General features: G+C 42.3%; 2 protein-coding genes across 5 annotated transcripts in view; one reads left to right on the top strand and one right to left on the bottom strand.

The window, feature by feature from the left end:
- Positions 1 to 11,883, top strand: part of LOC127007008 (nuclear pore membrane glycoprotein 210-like) — a 33,250-nt gene extending 21,367 nt beyond the window's left edge. The window contains exons 30-36 of the mRNA XM_050877477.1: positions 419 to 637; positions 1,874 to 2,102; positions 2,472 to 2,707; positions 3,417 to 3,581; positions 3,837 to 3,981; positions 4,656 to 4,757; positions 5,635 to 11,883. Coding sequence (XP_050733434.1) covers positions 419 to 637; positions 1,874 to 2,102; positions 2,472 to 2,707; positions 3,417 to 3,581; positions 3,837 to 3,981; positions 4,656 to 4,757; positions 5,635 to 5,846 — 1,308 coding nt within the window. The 3' untranslated portion in view covers positions 5,847 to 11,883. The remainder of the gene's footprint in view (positions 1 to 418; positions 638 to 1,873; positions 2,103 to 2,471; positions 2,708 to 3,416; positions 3,582 to 3,836; positions 3,982 to 4,655; positions 4,758 to 5,634) is intronic.
- LOC127007010 (aminomethyltransferase, mitochondrial-like) lies at positions 10,848 to 19,036 on the bottom strand. Of its 4 annotated transcripts, none has more exons than XM_050877485.1 (6): positions 18,964 to 19,036; positions 14,051 to 14,676; positions 13,743 to 13,880; positions 12,894 to 13,091; positions 12,579 to 12,698; positions 10,848 to 12,276 (listed from the first exon to the last, which is right to left on the bottom strand). In XM_050877485.1, exons 2-6 carry the CDS (start codon positions 14,630 to 14,632, stop codon positions 12,103 to 12,105), a joined length of 1,212 nt encoding a protein of 403 aa, XP_050733442.1. In that variant the 5' UTR covers positions 14,633 to 14,676; positions 18,964 to 19,036; the 3' UTR covers positions 10,848 to 12,102. The 4 variants fall into 4 exon arrangements, with proteins under 4 accessions (XP_050733442.1, XP_050733441.1, XP_050733443.1 ...); XM_050877484.1 differs by having other exon boundaries at positions 18,813 to 19,010; XM_050877486.1 differs by lacking the exon at positions 18,964 to 19,036 and adding an exon at positions 18,442 to 18,464.
- Positions 19,037 to 19,580: the final 544 nt, after the last annotated feature.

Here is a 19,580-nt window from a genome sequence, read left to right as displayed (position 1 = left end):
CAACCCTAATAGTCCCTTTCCCTTTTCACAAGCATAGTACCTCTCTTCCTATCTTTCTTTCCTTCTCAATACAAGTCCAATAGTACCTCTCCCCCTCTACACAACCCTAATAGTCCCTTTCCCTTTTCACAAGTGTAGTACCTCTCTTCCTCTCTTTCTTTCCCCCGCTCCCCTCCCTTTCTTTCCTTCTCAACACAAGTCTAATAGTATCTCTCCCCCTCTCTTTCCTCCTCTTTTCCCTTCTGCACAAGCCTAGTACCTCTCCCCTTCTCATTCCCTCCCTTTCTTTCCTTCTCAACACAAGTCTAATAGTATCTCTCCCCCTCTTTTCCTTTCTGCACAAGTCTAGTACCTCTCCCCTTCTCATGCCTTCCCCTCCCTGCACAAGTCTAACAGCACCTCTCACCCTCTCTTCAAGGCCTCGGCAGCGCTGGGTGTGCACGTCTGCTTCGCTTCCCAGGTAGTAGGGGAGGCCGAGGCAGCCACAGGAAACTGGTCAACGCAGGGAGACGTCCTCACTCTGGATAGCACCTCAGGCGTTGCAGTCTCACACCGCCCTGGCCGTGCTACTGTGCTCTTCCAGGCCAGTCCCTCCCTCATCACCACCACTGAGCTCAATGTACTGCCCCTCACACAGGTAAGTTATTGCTTGTACACACACACACACTCACACGAAGACACAGTAAAAACTTGAGAAAAGGAAGATGCTTGAGAGATATAAAAAAATATAGCTTCCCGCAAAGAAACATAGAGGTTTGGAACAGACTAAGTGAGGATGTAGTATCAGCGAAGAGTGTACACAACTAAGGAAAAACTGGACAAGTACAGATATGGAGACGGAACCACACGAGCGTAAGCCCAGGCCCTGTAAAGTTGCAACTAGGTAAATACACAAAATAAAAAAATAATAAGGCAAATAAGTAAAGTTCAAAAATAAAATAAAATGAAAACAATAAAAATATGGAGTACCGCAGTTCATCTCATCACACTACACAGGTCATTTTACTTTTCGAGTGTGTAATTCCATATGTCTGTATTTTATGATGTTTTCTTTTCCTCATCTTCCCAAGTTCCCCCTAATAATGTTGTGGTTGTCATAATGAGTCTCCAGTGTGGTCTATCTCATGCATCTTTCACTTTCTCTTATGTCCTCCAGAGGGATCCACCAAGTATATATTTATCATCTCCCTCTAAAGTTTACCACCGTTGTTTGTTCCCATTGTCTCATGCTAGTCTTTTCTTCCTTCTTCTTTAATACTTTTCTATACCGCCTCACTCTTCTTGCCACACACCCCAAGTCTCTTCTTTCTTCTTCTTTTATGTTACTTTTCTATACTGCCTTACTCTTAATGCCACACACCTCGAGTCTCTTCCTCTATGTTACTTTTCTATACCACCTCACGGAATGGAGGAAACAGACAGGCAGGTAGGCAAATCTCGCAGTGTCTCTTCCATTAACTACTGAAAATGACATTCCCTCTTTTCTTCCCCCTGTTTGTTAATCCAATAGTACCTCTCCCCCTCTCTTTCCCCCTCTACACAAGTCCAACAGTACCTCTCTCTTTTGTTCCCCCACTGTACAAGTTTAAAAGTACCTCTCCCTCTCTTTCCCCTTCTTAATGCCACACACCCCAAGTCTCTTCTTCCTTTTATATTGCTCTTCTATACTGCTTCACTCTTAATGCCCACACCCCCTGAGTCTCTTCTCCCTTCTTTTCTACTACTTTTCCACAATGCTTCACTCTTCTTCCTTTTATATTGCTCTTCTATACTGCTTCACTCTTAATGCCCACACCCCCTGAGTCTCTTCTCCCTTCTTTTCTACTACTTTTCCACAATGCTTCACTCTTCTTAATCACAGTCACTCCTCCAGATCACTGTCGGCAGCCCCCAACACCCCCTCACCAACGGACGGGAAGGAGCACGTCAGGTGGCATGGGTTGAGCTTGGGGCAGAGGGCAGCACCACACCTCCATGCTACCCTGCCAGCCCACCAGCTTCCCTGCCACCCTTCTCCTGCTCTGTCACTCTCTTCCCCTCCCTGCCAGGCATTGATGTTGGGGATCTGTTTTCTGCTGCACCTATCTATGTCCCCAAGCAAGGTAAGGATCAGCCCCAACCAGTAGTCTGTTATCCATCCTCGCCCCACTCAAGGTCATGCATGTGAGGCACTACCATCACTATGTTTCTCAAGTGATGAAGGAAGGTGAGGTCTAGAGGAGACTGGCAAAACATAAGAAACAGTTGACAGAAATTAAGCTGTCTGAAAAACTATGAATGCCTTTCTAATTTATTCCTTTGTTCCCCACACACTCTTATGCCTTGTGAATGGAGACCTATAGCATGAAGGGGCTGTGGTTTATCATGGAATTTTTCTTCACAAAAAGCTACAAACAACTCAAAGAACTTACACAATGTTCAGATGATAAAGAAAAGTTGTAAAAGTTATTATTCTCTCTCTCCCAACCCAGGGTATGGCTGTGAGGTGACATGTCTGGCCGGTCCATCACTGGGCTTGGCCACCCTGGAGGCTGCCTTGGTTGTGGAGGCGGTGGCTGAAGGGGACGGTGGCTTGCGGTCCGGCCAAGTGCAGATCCCCTTCCTGCCCGCCCCGGCCCCTGAGAGCCCCACCCTCACTCTTACTAACCAGCAGCCTTCTGCCTCACTCTTGCTTAGAGGACACCCAGATGTGTTGGCAGCCATGACTGTAAGTTTTAGGGTCATATTATAAGACATTTCATCGCCCAAGAAGACCTATTTGAGAAGGCTTTTGTAGGAGTTTGGCATTTCCAGGAGTAGTTTTATGACCCTGGTGGTAGTCTGACCCTTCTTCTGTACCGTGAACCTGAAGGAACACTCATTAGAACCCAACTGACCCCCTCTTTGGCCTTTAGAACTAGCAGATGTGAGAAGCAAAAGTGTCTTATAATACCAACCTTAGTCTCTATGCTTTTTTATTTTTTATTTTTTATTTTTTATTATTTATTTATTTATTTTTTTTTTTTTTTTCATAGTAAGGGAGGCAGATCAAAGGCAATAAACAAAAACAACAACAAGTAAAGCCCACCAAACGCTGCTCCAACTTAAGAATACAGAACAAGAGGCCACAGATGCACTCATTGTAAAAATCATAGGCCTATATAGGAAAGGGGAATAGAGAAAAGGTCCGCTAATTATTAAGTGACGGTAAACAGACAGCATCACATAATTTAGCACTATTTGTTAGGTCTTTTTTATCTGAGTTCTTACCTAAGTGTTTGTGCTGTGTTCTCAGGGTTGACGGGTGTGTGGGTGTTTGTGTTGTGTTCTCAGAGTGTTGACAGGTGTGTGGGTGTTTGTGTTGTGTTCTCAGGGTGTTGACGGGTGTTTGTGTTGTGTTCTCAGAGTGTTGACGGGTGTTTGTGTTGTGTTCTCAGAGTGTTGACGGATGTGTGGGTGGCCTGGAGTGTGAGCTGGGTTCGGCGCGGGGTCAGGAGCGCACCCTCACCGTACAGAGCAAGGAGAGTCTGTGGGCCTCCTCGCTGCCTGAAGCACCCCTGGAGGTGAACGTGACCTCGCCTCTCACCTCCAACATTGTGCAGGTGAGACAAAGATACTCTAGCTGGTTCCTCCTCAAGCCCTTCCACTTTTGTTTGGACTTTTTTCTTAATCTTTACAATTTTGAACTTCCTGAATGGGATGACGGTTGCTACTCATTTCAAACTTAGTCTTGATATCAGAACGTTCTACTGAGTATATGTGGAAGAGGTGTGTGATGGTGTCCTCAGAGGTATGATGAAGTGAGTGCATTTGCTGTGCTGTTTCAGATGTCAAGGGTGAGTTTTATGTTTCCACAGGTGCGTGTTGTTCTGGAGTCGGTGGGTGATGGGGTGTGTGCCGCTACACCCGCCTGGGACTTGGGTCTCCTCACCCTCCTGTTCAGCGAGCGCTTCTTGGTCAGCCTCGCCTGCCTGTCCCTCACGGTTGTCTGTCTCTTTGTGGGTAAGTATTTGTAGGGAACCTTGAATCCTTTACTAGCATTAGCCAACCACCCAGCCGTAGGTCCATACTATGAATCCGCATACAGAAAAAAAAACTTTTTATGAACTTGCTGCCTTCCTGAAAAGCTATTATGTTTGCATCAGTGTAGGGCATGATGACAAAGTAAATGGCAAGGCAGAAGTGAATGGTGTGTTTTCTCCTATAGTGGCACTGTGGTGTAGGAGGGAAGGATGAGTGAGGTTGATGGAGTAGGAGGAGGGTGATTGGCAGGACTCAGCTGATTAATAGGGCACTTGGTTTAAAATAGCCCTCAGAAAAAAATATTAAAGGGAATTTAGGCACTTGTTAACCCGGTAGCAGCGACAGGCCAAATTTGTGCCATGATATAAACACCCCAAAATAGATGATATATAATCAGATCACAAATGCTTTGATATATATTATGAAATGGTTTGTGTGAGGGGTGATTTTTTCTCATTTTTCTCACTTGGAGGAACCATTAAGAAACATGATCCCCGCTGCTACGGGGTTAAGCAAGCAAAGGGTAGTAAAATGCAGTCTTTGTTCCATGAGTGCTCATAAAGCAGGGGTCTCCTGTATCTATATTTTACCGATACATTCTTTGGTTGTAATGTTTGAATATAATTTAACTAACAAGGTTACCTCTTGGTCAGGTTACCACGCCCTCCTGAGCCCCAGCTACAAGCAGACGCAGCACAGTGGAGTCTTTGCTAATTCCCCGGCGCCTGCCCCAGCCATGACAACCTTCCAGCCAGGTGAGTGAGCCTCTACGTCATTGCTTTTAATCTGTGTTTCCTTCTCTGTCCCTGGGGTAGCTCCTCTTTCCCTCCCATAGTGTATTAATTTCCTAAACCACTTCCAGAAACAGCTCTCATATCAAGTAAAAAATTAGTACTACTAGGAAATATCTGGCTAGGATTTATAATGAAGGTTTCTTTGGATAAAAACCTCAATAAATTCTCTATCAGTAAATTCCTGAAATGTTCATCATCTATGTAAAAGGAGCTAGTTGGTAGCTGTAGCAAGAGGGACATCAAGGTAAATTTACTACATACACACACAACATACCATCTATCAAAAGAGAACTGCCACAGAAGGTAACTTTGAATCATGCCCATTGTAACAAGCGGGAATATGTTAATATGTAAAAGGGGAGGAAGGAGGTTGGAGAGGATTTATAGTCATATGTGAGAGGAGAAGAAAAGATGAATACATAGAGATTTTAATGTTAAGTTAGAATAGGGATTGATACTGAGAGATAAGTGTAGTGGGTAAGGAAAGGAAGTTGATGGTTTGAGAGGGAAAGGTACATGTATGATAAATGGGAATACAGGTAAAGGAGGGAATGTAAACAGAGAATTATGAGAATTGGCAGAAAAGGTATTAAGAAGACAAGTGAAGAGGAAGAGGTCAACAAAAAGCAGGGAATGCCTTGAGGGGGAAAAAAAAAAAAAAAAAAAAAAAAGTCATTAATTGCTTTATCTCCTAATACCATGTGGAAAGTTTAAACTGGTTATTTATATAAGAATTTACATTTCTTCACCTGTAACAAAATGGAGCTTTTCATTAGGAATTTAATTTTAACAAAGCAGTGGCCTCCATCAGCGCACCTTCTAATCATGCACCCCACAGTGGTTTCTTCTTCCCCAGGAGGCATCACGTCCCCTGGAGGCATCACGTCCCCTGGAGGCATTACTCCCCCTGGAGGCATTGGCCGGGCCTCCCCGCATGGCTACACACTCTGGAGTGATACCACTGAGCCTGTGTATGGAGCACCACCCTATGGCAGGAGGGCCTACCAAGGCTCCCCCACCTACACCACCACCCCACCCAGGACTAACTAGCCCCTTTAGTTATGTGATTGTCCTTGTGTGTGTGTGTGTGTGTGTGTGCCTTGGTTCTCTTACCCATCCAAGGCTAAGCTTTATAATTTTTTCTCAAAGATGTAAAATTAGTTTTGTATATATATATATGATAGTTTTCTTCCCTGAGGAGATGACCGTCAAGGCATCAAGTCAGGACAGGGAAGAGGTGTTGAGTGTCTTGTTAGCTGCGTGTTTCAGTGTGCATCTTCAAGATGTAATCGTAAAGTAATGAGCAGTTCCTAATATTTTCTGACAGGTATATTTTCTATGAACAAGTGTTAGTGATTTGTAATTTGAAAGTGTACCAGTGACTTAAGTTATTTAGATTATCTCCAGAGGAGGGTTTTTCTTTTATTTTATTAGTTGAATATACATTACACTGCCTGGAGGTTCACTTCTAGATGATATTTTATATTGCTGCAATTTGGGACTCCTGTGTGTGTGTGTGTGTGTGTGTACACATGTACATTCTTCACTTTTTTTTCTTTGGTTTTTGAATGAAAGTTTATAAATGGATAAATTCAAATTAATTTTGCATTCTATGAATGCCTAAGAAACTTGATTCATCTAATTTGTCACTGTAGTATCTCAGAGCCAGATATAATTAGGGCAAGAAAGAATTTGTAATCTGATGAACATCAGATATTTTTGGAGAGAGACAACACAATCATTATTTTAAAGATTGTGATGGCAACAAGTTTGTAAGGCCTATAATTATTAGCTTTGTACTTAATGGTCTGCTGTGTGCGTGTGTGTGTGTGTGTGTGTTCACAGGCTGCTGCATTAACAAGGGCAGAGTCTTGAAATATTAGGTACTGCGGTGTGACCTTAAACTTGAAAGATCATCATTGCCATTTCAACCATTCTTCCTACAAAAAGAGATGGTTAGAATTGTGATACATATAGATATGTGTGTGTCAAGCCACAGCTTAGCCCATCACTGATCCCACATCCCCACACATGAAAAGCATCTAGAATTCATGAATGTTTGCATTTTGCACAATTATGAATGATCTCTTCTGAGGTGTACCTGAAAGATTGGGGAGTTACAAACCATTCAGTTAAGGATGAGGCAATAAGTATACTTCACTGGAACATTATCTGTCAGCGATGGCACAGGTAGCGTGTCAAGTGGTACCCAGGGCACCTCTTGCTCTCCTGTAATTGATGATTTTCTGTCCTGTTTTGGTGTATTTTTTTCAAGTAATATTTTAGATAATTAAGTAACATATTAGCTCATATCATTTACTCACTTCTGAAGTAATAACTAAACTGAGAAATTAGAGTGTTATTCAGGGACAGATCCAGAGACACTACATCACACCCACCACTTGCCTTGTGTGCCCCCTCCATACAATCCAAAACATTGATAATGAGTGTTAACTGGTTTGATCATTGAATTGCCTTTTTTGCTTGTGCCATATCAGAGCTTCTCTCCAGTTCAATACTGTTAACATATTATCAAGTGTCATGATATTAAGTACAGCTGTCCGTCATTGCTATATACACTGCCACTTAATCTTCCTTTTAATATTGACTATGAAACCTCTTGTATCAAAACCCAGTCTCTTTATGTTATCAACATAACATAGCTATAAGTAATATTCTAGGCCACTGCACATGGGAAAAAGTGCCTGTGGTTGTGAGACTAACTCTTCTGTTGAGGACAAGTAGTGGATCACCTGCATAGATTTTTGTACCTGTATCAGTCCATAGCATGTTTGTGTTTCCTTAGAGCTTTGTGCCATAGTTCACCTGAATTGGATTCTTAGCCCATGTTTGCATATGCATAAGTTTTTACATGGATTGCAGGAGCTTCATGGTGGAAGATAGTGCTCTCCTCAACACTACCATTGCGTCTAGCTTGTGAAAAATATTTTAATCTCTATGCATATGCAGCACCAGACAGTACCAGGGCCTTAGTGATCACCTCCTTACCTCTCATCCCATCAGGCAACAAACACTCTCAGCTGAGCCAATACTCACTCTTATTTGCTGATGGAATTATATGCAGTGTTGTCAGAAAAATGAAGACTACAGCAATGGTATTGGTTTACATTGTAGTCTTTCATTAGTATGTGAGATGGGTGTAGAGACACCATCAGAATCTACACATCACTGAGTTCCCTCATCCATTCAGTGCAGATACAAGAGGTTTTATTATATGGGTATGCATTGTTTTATATCATATTCACTTTTTAATACTATTGCACATTACTGTGAAACTGCAACAGAAGTACAAATATGTCTCTTAGCTCATGCTTTCTTGTCATATACATGATTTTCTTGTGTCTGAAGCCAGCCTTAATTTGAAAGAATTCACCACAAAGTAGTATAATTTTTTGTGAAGCTGTTTGATCTACTGAAAATAGGCTGCAGATGGCATGTGAAGACTTCCTTGTTGTCAGTAATGATGGTTGTCCTCAGCCCAAGCAGAGTTTTTCAGCCAGTTGCTGCGGGATGGAGCTGTATTTAATTTTGCTCATCAATACAAAAACAATACAAAAAGTTATCACACTCCAAACTAAGCATAAAGACTGTCATCTAATTACTCTGATAATGTGTAGTCCCTTTAACAGAGTGTACCTCTTTGTAAGACACACTTGTCAGCAGCTCAAGGGTTTATTGAACACTGCCATTCACTCAGCATTGTTAATGGGTAATGTCAATGTATGTCTACTTTTACATATATTATTTGTGACTGGAAGCATAGCATGTCATGTATGCATAACTCATGTTGATTTCTATGCCAAATATTGACTTTGGCATCAGTCTGACTATTTATTTATTATTACTAGTGCTTCATAGACTGGTTATCTTGTGTGTGTCTTCCAATGATCAGCCAAATTAATATTTCTTGCCCATAGACTTACAGTTGAGTCGTAGAGGTATTGTTCCATAACACCTCATCCCCAAGAATATAACATTTTACATCCCGCCCCAGGCTACTGAATGCTGTATTGTCTACTGCCTTTTCTTTCCTGTGTTTACTACTGTCCCTCAACTTAACAATCCAGCTCAACGAACTCCTTACAGCTCAGCAGATTTCTCAAAAGCCAAATTGACATGCTTTACAGCCCATTAGATGCATTTTTCTCACATGTGCCCCTCAACACCTTGTTGTCTTCAAAATATGGTATTTCAGTGATCAGTTTTTCTGGTGACCAAAGTACAAGGGAAACTACATGTTGACTTATTGGGATGTGATCTTTTGTCCCAACAATAGAAGTTGGTTTTACTGTGTTTGTAATAAAAAAAAAGTTTTCTAACCAAATGAAACTTTATTGAATGGGCAAAACCCCTCATTGTTTAGTGACAAAAAGTGATTGAAGAATCCCCCCAGGCTAGATAGATAAGACCATATAGCTCTGCTAGGGTTAAAAGAGAGCGCTGCCTCTCTTACCGAGATGACGCCGTGAGCTGAGATTGACCCCACAACCTTTTAGGTGCAAGGCAAGTACTGAACCCACTGAGCTACTCAGCCCCTCATTTAGTGACAGCTGTAAGCAAAAAGTGACTAGAGTAGGATGCTCAATATTTACAATATTAGTACCTCATTAATTTCACAAAAAGTACAAAATTTTACAAGATTGCACTCCAGCAAAGACTATGAAATTTAGTTTTTGAATGAGGGAATTTGTGCTACAGCCTACCATAAAATTGAGTAAATTTGTAAGAAGAACATTATTAAACTTTTGTATAGTTACATTCATAGGGTTGATTATTATAAGGATACTACTTTTGGGGGAGGGGCTGAAATTTATCCTGGAATTGCAAGGAGCATAGCATTTATTGAAAGCAAAATTATCTTTCCATGAGGAAAGGCCAAAATGGAGCAAGGCATGTAAGATGATATTTCCTCATCCTGACACAAGTACAAAATGATACCACTAAGATGTCGATATCTTTTGTAAAACCGAGGTCTTCTTTTACATGCAATGTATGAGAAATTTCCCAACTTTAAGGCCAAAATTAGGAGGCTGCTTCTGAAAAAAATATGCTCATGCATATATATAAATGTTGAGTAATTCACCACAGCTTGATCACATGCTGGACTTGTGATCACCAGTCAGTACCCTCCCAGAGAGAGATCAGAAACTTGTTTGTGTGTGTGTATACATGTACACAGTATTATGTTATTATGTTTAAATACACATTATGACTTGACGTGTACCCACAATCTTACCACATTATTATGACGATGGAGTCTGATGATCATGTTTTCCTGTGGAATACATTTTCAGCCCTCAACAGTGCATGTACTGTACCTCTATATCTTGAGAGTAATTGAACACTTACAAGTATAATGACTGTACAGAGTCACAGCCTCACAAGCTGCCATAATGCTGACTTATTTGAAAAATATGTTTTCTTCAGCAAAATAATGTGATTCAAACTTCAGCATGATATGAAGAGCAAGAGAAAGCTATGAAAAGGGTGAAAAGAACCTCTGACCTGGCAGAGGCAAACTCCCACTATTAATGGGCTTAACTAATGCTGAGCATATAATTGTTAGTAAGACCAACAACAAGGATCAGGGTCTCCAAACATCAACAAACTTGACACACTCGTGTAACACATGACAACCTCACCTTATCCAGAATGACTCTCCCAACATAATTTACATTATTTATCAAATTACCTGACAAACTTTGTTATTAGATGCATGATGAATTTTGACGGTAAACCTGAACTCCCAACTGACACTATATTAATCAATTTCATTCCAGCTGTGGGGTTACTGGTTGGAAGTTGTTAGTACAACAAAAGTAATATGAAATGTCTATAAATCATAGACTTGGTCACACTGAAGCTCCTGAATACCAGACTAAACTATAAGATACCTCTTAGTGTTTGACTCAAAAACAGTAATTTCATAACATTAAAGAGAGTGAAGACTTAAACTCAAGGAACTGAAACCATTACTTAGAGAGACCTGAGAGTCTGCTGTAATGAGCTGCCAGACTACTAAACACCACAGATGCTCGTCAACTTTAATCACAACCCTTGAATCCTCCATGCATGACTGATATTCTTCTTCATTAACACATCATGTAAGTAATACACTTGACGTGAACTTCATCTTATCTAGGTAAATCGTAATATCCCTTTATTGTCATTTGGCAATATGTTTTTTGTTATTACTACCATTTTCATGTCTCATCAATATCACAGACATTTGTTCTTTAGAGTTTGCTCAGTTCACTCTGCACAATACGTATAAGGTTCACCACCATTCATGGCAGATAGTTTATCAGTCAATTCAACTTATATCTTGATTATCTTCTCTTGACTGTTCACACTGTAGTGTTCTATATCCCACCTTCTCAAGAAACAAAATCACTGGCTTTCAAGGCATCATGCACTATTTGAGAAGCAAGGACAACAGCCACACATTTTCCAAGGGTCTATCTTATAATGTAGGATATGCTGCCACACCGCTCAGTAACCACGTTCTGCTGGTAACTGTTCCTTTACCCGTAAACACCAACCAGTCTCCAGTAAAGAAAACATTTTCTAACTCCCCTTTCTAGTTTCTGACTAACCCTTGTCTATCTAAACTTTCTAACTCGTCAATTTAAATACATCACTGATTAATCAACTATTGTTAGAAGAATAGTTTGTACCATTTCTTTTCACTTTTATAACAACTAGACAGCTATTACCTCTCCGTCCCCTCGTCCGCACTCTTTCACAGCCTGTCCACAGTTAGCATAGATTAGTAGATCACTATTACTTACACATTTCTGTATTTGTTATCTGATACTTAGGAAATTCAGCGACCAACTAAATGCAAAAGATGTCAACACAGCACCATCATCATGATCAGTGTTCTTTGTAGTATTGCATGGCAAGTAATTCTTTCTGGGTTATGAAGAGAACCATGATAAAAGTAAATACACAAGCACCCATCCATGCAAACAGGCCATTAAGATGCACACCACTTGCAAATACACTGACATACACAAGAAAAAATGACACTAAAATATCTCACATTCTCTTAAGTACAATCTGCTACAGCAAAATGATTGGGGATTCATTTTGCCTTTCTTTTCATCTTTCTTGCACACACTCCTGCCACTGCATCACCTGGACCACCCCTTCAACTGCTTAAACGATCTCTCATGTACATAAAAACAAACATACCTGGCAGGATTTTCACTCTCTCCAACCCTTACACTCAGACGGTGCGGCCTCACCAGCCAGGCAGCACGTCTTCACCCTTTGGCAGGCGTTATTTCATGGTGTAGTAATTGCACTTCACAAACGGCATCTTGGTGACAGTTGCAGGGATGACCTTCTTGCGCACCTCCACTGACAGTTCTGTGCCTGCCTTGGCCAGGGCTGCAGGGACATAGGCCATGGCCACATTCACCCCAAGGGAGGGAGAGGGGCACCCACTGGTTACCTGGCAGAGGAAGAAATTGCCTCAGGTTTTCTACTTGACACAGTCCCACAAAAGATGAGTATTTGGATGGATCTTGTGTTGCAAATAGGTGGAAGGTTGGATAAAATATTCTGCCACAATGCATCAATTTAGATGATTACTATAACTAAAAATATCACTCTTTCAATTCTGTAAATACTTTAAGAGCATAGAATTATTTTTTATAAAGAATCAAATACTTTTATTTGGTTGAAGTAAGGATTCTAATATTGTCAACAAAATGGTACACCTACACCCTCGCATATGACTGCTCTGGGACTTACCTCACCCACTTTGGAGCCATCAGGGCCAAGGACAGGGCAGTGGCTGCGGGGTGGAGGACCCGAGCACTTCAGCCCAACACGTCGCCGAGATGGCTTCTCCTTCAGCTGTTTTAAAATGACCTGCAGGGAAGTGTTGAGTGTATAACAAAAGTGTGCAAATTGATGGAACTGTGGTACGTACTACACGCATTGCATTAAAATATACTGCCCTTGTCTTTCCACCATGGAATCATGGCCTAGATGTGGAGAACAGAGATTTAAAGATAAGCACATACACAGGTTAATATGAAAAACAAAGAGAGGAATATCCATCACCTCTGCCCCAAGGAAGTCTGCCGTCTGTCTTCGCCGCTTGCCGATGGTCCAGGCCAAGCCAGCCTCAATGGGGGTGGTGGTGTCATCAATGTCATTACCATAAAGGCAGAGGCCAGCCTCCAGCCTGAGGGAGTCCCGTGCCCCGAGGCCGGCTGGCTCAGCTCCACGGTCCACCAAAGTCTCGCTTATCTCTTGTACCTGCGGGAACAAAAAAGATATACGGTAAGTAAGATTGCAATACAAATACCAGCAACCAAGATGATCCCCAGAAAAATTACTGAAAATATTGGGTTTGCATTCCTTGGAAGAAAGAAAAAAAAAGAGGTGACATGATTTAAGTATTCAGGGCAATAAAAGGAGTAAACAGAGCTGACAAAGGTCTGTTTGTATGGGATACTGGAGCAACAAGAGAACATGGAGAGAAACTGAAGACAAGGTGCTTAACAGATATAGAGAGATACAGTCTTTTATACAGGTGCACTGAAATGTGGAGTGGCCTAAACAGGGAGATCATTCACTCCAAAACCGCAAATGAATTTAAAGTAAGTTTGGCCGCTCAAGAAAGACAAGGCTCTAGGAGTATAGCTGTGTATTACAATGAGGTAAATACACAAAGGTACACTACTGAACACTCCTATCGCAAACCTATGCTTTCTCTAGGTATAAACAGAACAAAATATAATGCTCACACAAATTAGTCTTCCACACACACACACAAAAAAGAACAAACTCAAATATTCACCCATAAATTGAGAATAAGAACACAAGTGGTAGAAGCTGGAATGTCACTGCCTTTCCTCATCCCAGCTAAGGACAACTCAGTACACACACACACCGACATGCTCTTACCTTGTCGATAGGAATGGAGAGTTCGAAGCCATCTTCACCAGTGTAGCCACAACGGGTCACCCTGCAGGGCGTGCCGGCGACGAGCATCGGTCGCGTGTGCATGAAGTAAAGGTCGTCGAGGCTGCCTTCAACTAGAGGCTGAATTGGAAGTGAAAACTGGTCATATTTCCTTCACAATGAGTTGTTTTTACTTTATTATCATGGTCACTACTGCTGCCATACTTAGATTATATATATGCATCATTGTTTGACAAATATTTACTAAACAAGTGATAGAAAATCTTGATGTATGGTACAGAGTGCATTACCTCAAGTATGCTAGCAGCGGTGGGCCCCTGCAGTGCTATCAAGCCATGGTCTTCAATAATCTCCAAGTAGACATCTCCTCCCTCAGCCTTGTACTCAGCCAGGTATTTCTTCAGGTGTGCCAAGTCTTTCTCCCGGCAGCCAGCGTTGCTGACAATATACAGGTAACTCAGGTCGGTGCGGCTGACGATGAGGTCATCCACAATGCCTCCTTCTGGGTTGGTAAACAAGGAGAGGGTACCAGTGTTCTCTGGTAGACCCGCAACATCAGCAACCACTAGTCTTTCCAGGAAGTCCACCCGTCCAGCCCCCCACAGGCGCCACTGGAGCATGTGGGAGACATCAAAGAGTCCACAGGTACTCCGAACAGTCTTATGAGATGCTCCGATGCCTACTGCCCCATACTGTACTGGCATGGCATAGCCTGCAAACCCCACCATCTTGCCTCCATGAGCAACGTGGAAGTCATAAAGCACGGTATGCTTGAGGCTGTCCCCCGCTGAGCTGCTGGCCTGCCTTGCTGGGGCCACCACACTAGCCACACACTTCACTGCCCCCTGAACAGCCCGCCCCAGCCTCAACATCTTGCAGCACTCACAGGTTGGCACAACAGTGACAAGTGAGCTATCTGGAAAGCAGTCATATTGCTAGGTTACTGGCAGCCACTCATTATAACACCATACAGATGTACACTGAGATGCTGAGGACAACACTAAGGCACAATAACAAGGGGTTTCTACATATCAACACATGAAAGACCATACTTCATGTGCAGGTGATGCAACCTTTGGCCCCAAAAAGATCTGTCAAGTTTGGTCTGTGCAACTGATGCTAATTGCTCTGGTTTTATTTTAATACCAGATTGATTACTCTCGTGTTGGTGGGAAGTTTAACAAAATGACACCAATTTATGCGTAAATAGCAGAGCTGAGCAATGAATATGCAATTACAGCTCACAGCATCAGTTTCATTTTTATTCTGGACACCAATAGAGTATTAGAATATTAAAGTGAGGATGACATAATCAAGGCGTTCAAAAGCATCACTTGATGCTCATCCACTACAGTTATATCTTTAATCACCAGCTGTTACTCAAAACAGAGTAAACAGTTATAAAAGTAGAGGATAAATGACTACAGATGATATGTAACTCCTTGATCACCAAAACTATCATCCTGAACTTTAAAAATTTCTGTTAGTACTGAAAATTGTTTCTTTATATAGAACTTGTGCCTATTATTACCATATATTGAAAGGTGTGATGGATTTATGGCCCTCTTTGCCATAATTTTACTAACTCAAGCCAAAATGCATCTGTCCAAAAGTTGCCGTAAAATAGTCAAACAATGACGAATTGTTGTTGTTGTTTAAGTGTTTGTTGTGAAGTGTAGCTACCATAAAGTAATACCATTTCATCATTGCCCCTTGAGCCTGTATTGAGTAAGAACCCATTATCCCGGGATGCTGAGAAGGTGTTACATCCGGGTTACCACAGTTTACTTTTACTTTCCCCAGGTTTCCCAGGAACCTATTTACTGACCACCTCAAAACGATGATGAACAGCTAGGTGAGCTGTGTGCTGACAATCCTGGCTGGGATTAGAGCCCAGAACCACATATAAACCCCATTAAACTGCAAAAGTTTTTCTTGGGAGATCCTCCCATAATGCAAAAGTCAGTGAAAAATACACTTAGAAACTGAGAAAAGTCATAAAGGATGTTTTATAGATTTTTTTTTGGCGCACCCTGCTGTGAAATCTGTTTCTTTTTGGGTTGTCGCATTTGGCTGGAATTCCAAGATTCTCCCAAAATTCCAACTTTTTACTGGTGTGACGTACAGGAAAATTTATTGAAGAAAAGTTGCTCATTTTATCACAATGGAGTCTGAAAAGTATAGTTTATAATCTTTGACCTGGAAATTTACTGCCTATGGAGAGCCAAAGTTGTGGTGAAAAAAAAAAAAAAAAAAAAAATCCATTCTGGAATGAATCTCGTTGAATTAAAGTTGTAGGAAATCATCCGTATAACTCAGCTGTGAAATCAGATTATCATTTGGACAGACGGTTTGGCTAGAATTCCATGATTTCCCCAAAATTCCAACTTTTTATTGGTGCGACGTACAGGAAAATTTATTGAAGAAAAGTTGCTCATTTTATCACAATGGAGTCTGAAAAATATACTTTATAATCTTTGATCTGGAAATTTACTGCCTACAGAGAGCCAAAGTTGCAGTGAAACTCGAAAAATATTTTTTTGTAGCTTTTATCTTTCTGGAATGAATCTCAATGAATAAAATTTCTAGAAAATCATCCGTATAACTCAACTGTGAAATCAGATTATTATTTGGACAGACTGTTTGGCTGGAATTTCATGATTTCTAAAAAAATCCAACTTATGCTTCCCACTCCTCTGAACACTCCTGTGAATAAGATTTGGTACATCTAGAACCCCTTTCCCAACCCTGGGGTCGTGACCCCAAATGGGGTCGCCAAGCATTTTTCCTGGGGTCCCCAAGACCGTAAAATATCATACATGGTGTTATTATATTATAACACATATACAACTAAACTAGTGGGGTCGCGGTCATGTCTAGAAGTGCATGATTGGGGTCGCCTAAAAAAAAGGTTGGGAACCACTGATCTGGAACATCATGTATATAAGTGGAGATGTCAAGACTACGCTCAGCACGCACACAACGAGCAGAAACTAAGGGAAGACTGCCGAAACAGATCGGCTGAGGGAACATAATCGCTCTGCATACATCATGATGCATAGGCAGGAACTGTAGGCTATTTTTAGCACGGAGTGGTGGTATTACCGTGGTAAGGGACAAAAGAGGAGCCAGTTAGTCAGTTAGCATCGACAGAGACATAGTTACACGCACCCTTCAAATTCCAGATAGCTTCTCGCTCTCCAGGGCAGGCATCATGCTCGTTGCCCATATCTCCAAGAATTATATGACGGCAGCGGCATCGTCATCATTAAGGGGTTATAGCTAGGTGTGCTAACCACTTCACCAAAGAGGTGGTGAATTCCTTTAAAACTGATTTTTATGCTAGATCAGGTTCTTGGAAATGAGGCAAGCATGTTCAGGGAAGTGGATGTCTCCGCCGTACAATCTTATATTCTCTGCATTAGAGTGGCTGGTTACCTGCAAAAGTGTGCGTCCATAAAAAAAATGCTCCAGCTTCCTTGTGGTGGCTTGCCAATGTTAGGAGAACAAGACCGACACATGCAAGCACATATGAAATAAATGAGAGCTGAAGCAGGTTGAATTATTTTATATTATAGAATAAATATGTCTTGCCCTGCAAAACCTCCGTAGTGTAGTGGTTAGCATGCCAAGCTACAAATCCGCAGGCCGAGGTTTGATTCCAGCCTATCCAGCCACTCTTCCTCACATTTCAGGGTGGTTAATAAATGGGTAGTAGGTACCTGGGAAACCTCAGTTAGGAAAACTGTGCTAATCTGGATGTCACATTAGTCCTGTGGGCATTTGTCCCTTAACTCTTTACATGCAAAGTGTGGGCATACCCTCTCTGAAAATGCAGTATGCGGGTATGTTCAATAGCTGTAAAAAAATAATAATAATTAACAAATTTGGCATTTTTCTATAGAAATTGAGTAATATCTCTATAATGTAGGGCCTACATATAATAACTTGTGTCATATATGAAAACCTAAGAAGGCATGATGTAAAGGTAGTGTAAATGTGGTGGGAGGACTTTAATATTTTTGTAGAATTAGCAATTTTTGTGAGCGGACCAAAAACCTAAAGACACTTAGAAGGGGTTAAAGAACATGTCACACTTGTGTTTGACACTTTTTTCTGACATATCATCATACTATTCATCTTTTTTTATAACAATTTCCTTTGGAAATTGCTTGCTTCTGTTCGTCTTTAATTTTTCACAAACTCTCTGCAGCTTGGCTATGGGGAGCCGAGGGTGGACCCCGTCATAGGTTAGGTTATAATTGTAAGATTCAATTAGTTTTGTTAAATACTTGAGATTAGCTTCTTCATGCAGAAGCTGAATATGACGACCAGGTCGTCATCTGCCATTGTGAGTTTGTTGTGTGGCCTCTGAGCTCACATCCGTCACACTGGCCCTCCAGCCTGTGGCATGAAATAACCCGCTGCCTCGGGACACAGGGCAAGTGTGTGACATCTGGGTTACCACAGTGTGTACCTTCCCCAGGTACCCAATTTTTCAGCCACCCAGCAAGGGAGGATGAAGAGCTGGGTGAGCTTCGCGCTGACTGCCTGGGTCAGGATTTTAACCTAGGCCTGCAGATGAGCAGCTAGGCATGCTAACCACTACACCAAGGAGGGCTAGTCAGGTCCTCCAGTGGATATCTACCACTCTGCACCCCACGGCTGTGTTCCCACCCACCACAGGCTGAGGCAACACTGGTGGAGGTGAGTTATGTAAACCACCTGGCCTGCACCACACACCTCACACTTATTTTCCCTCCCCAGCAGCTGGTGTGGGGGGCACCATGGCCCCCCCCCCCCCTCCCACCCACCCCCGTGTGTAAACTGTCAGCGCTAAGTCTTGAACGGGCTGCACTCCGCTACCCCTCACACTACAGCTGCGCTTGGCCTCGGTGCTCATCTCCGCCCCATTGACCCTTGAGCCTATGGAGGGCCAAGCGGGTAATGCCAGTTAAAATTTAGTGTCCAAGGGTGCCAGGGAGGGCTGATAAGACAGGTGACCCTCAGGTAGGCCGCTCCACACACGGGCACCTGTATACCTGTGCCTACCTGAGCGGCGGACCAGTGGCAGCAGGTGAGGTCAGGTGTGTGTGTGTGTGTGTGTCCCGCTGACCTGTCCCGCACGTGGCCACACACCCAGGGGAGGTCAATGAGCTAGGCAGGAGGCACAAGGGAGTAACAAGGTGACCGCAGAACCCACCCCGCACCTGTTGCCACCGCTGCCTTGACACACCTAAGTAAGGACAGCTGTTATAGGGACCATTAACACCTCTATAATAAATATTTCTACACAGGTGCCCTTAATTAGGTCAGCACACTAAGCCCAAGGAGGTGAAGAAGGCGCTGCAAAGTGTCAAGGAAGGCGAGAGAATAATTAGGATGCATTCTTAGATGGCCCGTCTTAGTTGGCAACCCCCAGCCCTCAAGAATGAAGGCTCATTATCATCTCCTCTAAAATAAATATTCCTCCACACAGGTGCCGTTAATTAGGTCAGCACACTAAGCCCAAGGAGGTGAGAGAGGTGTTGCAAAGTGTCAAGGAAGGCGAGAGGATAATTAGGATGCATTTTGATATGGCCCCGCTTAGTTGGCAACCCCCAGCCCTCATGAAGGCTTATTATCAGCACCTCTAAAATAATTAAATATCTCTCTACACAAGCCCAAGGAGGTGAGAGAGGTGTTGCATAGTGTCAAGGAAGACAAGAGGATAAATTAGGATCCATTCTGAGATGGCCCGGGCCCGCTGAGTTGGCAACCCCCACCCTCAAGAAGGCTCATTTTTTTTATCAGCACCTCTGCAGTAAATATCTCTCTACA

The sequence above is a fragment of the Eriocheir sinensis genome, chromosome 34, assembly GCF_024679095.1.
Source record: "Eriocheir sinensis breed Jianghai 21 chromosome 34, ASM2467909v1, whole genome shotgun sequence".
In the NCBI taxonomy this organism is placed as follows: domain Eukaryota; kingdom Metazoa; phylum Arthropoda; class Malacostraca; order Decapoda; family Varunidae; genus Eriocheir; species Eriocheir sinensis.
This window is presented reverse-complemented; position numbering and strand designations above follow the sequence as displayed.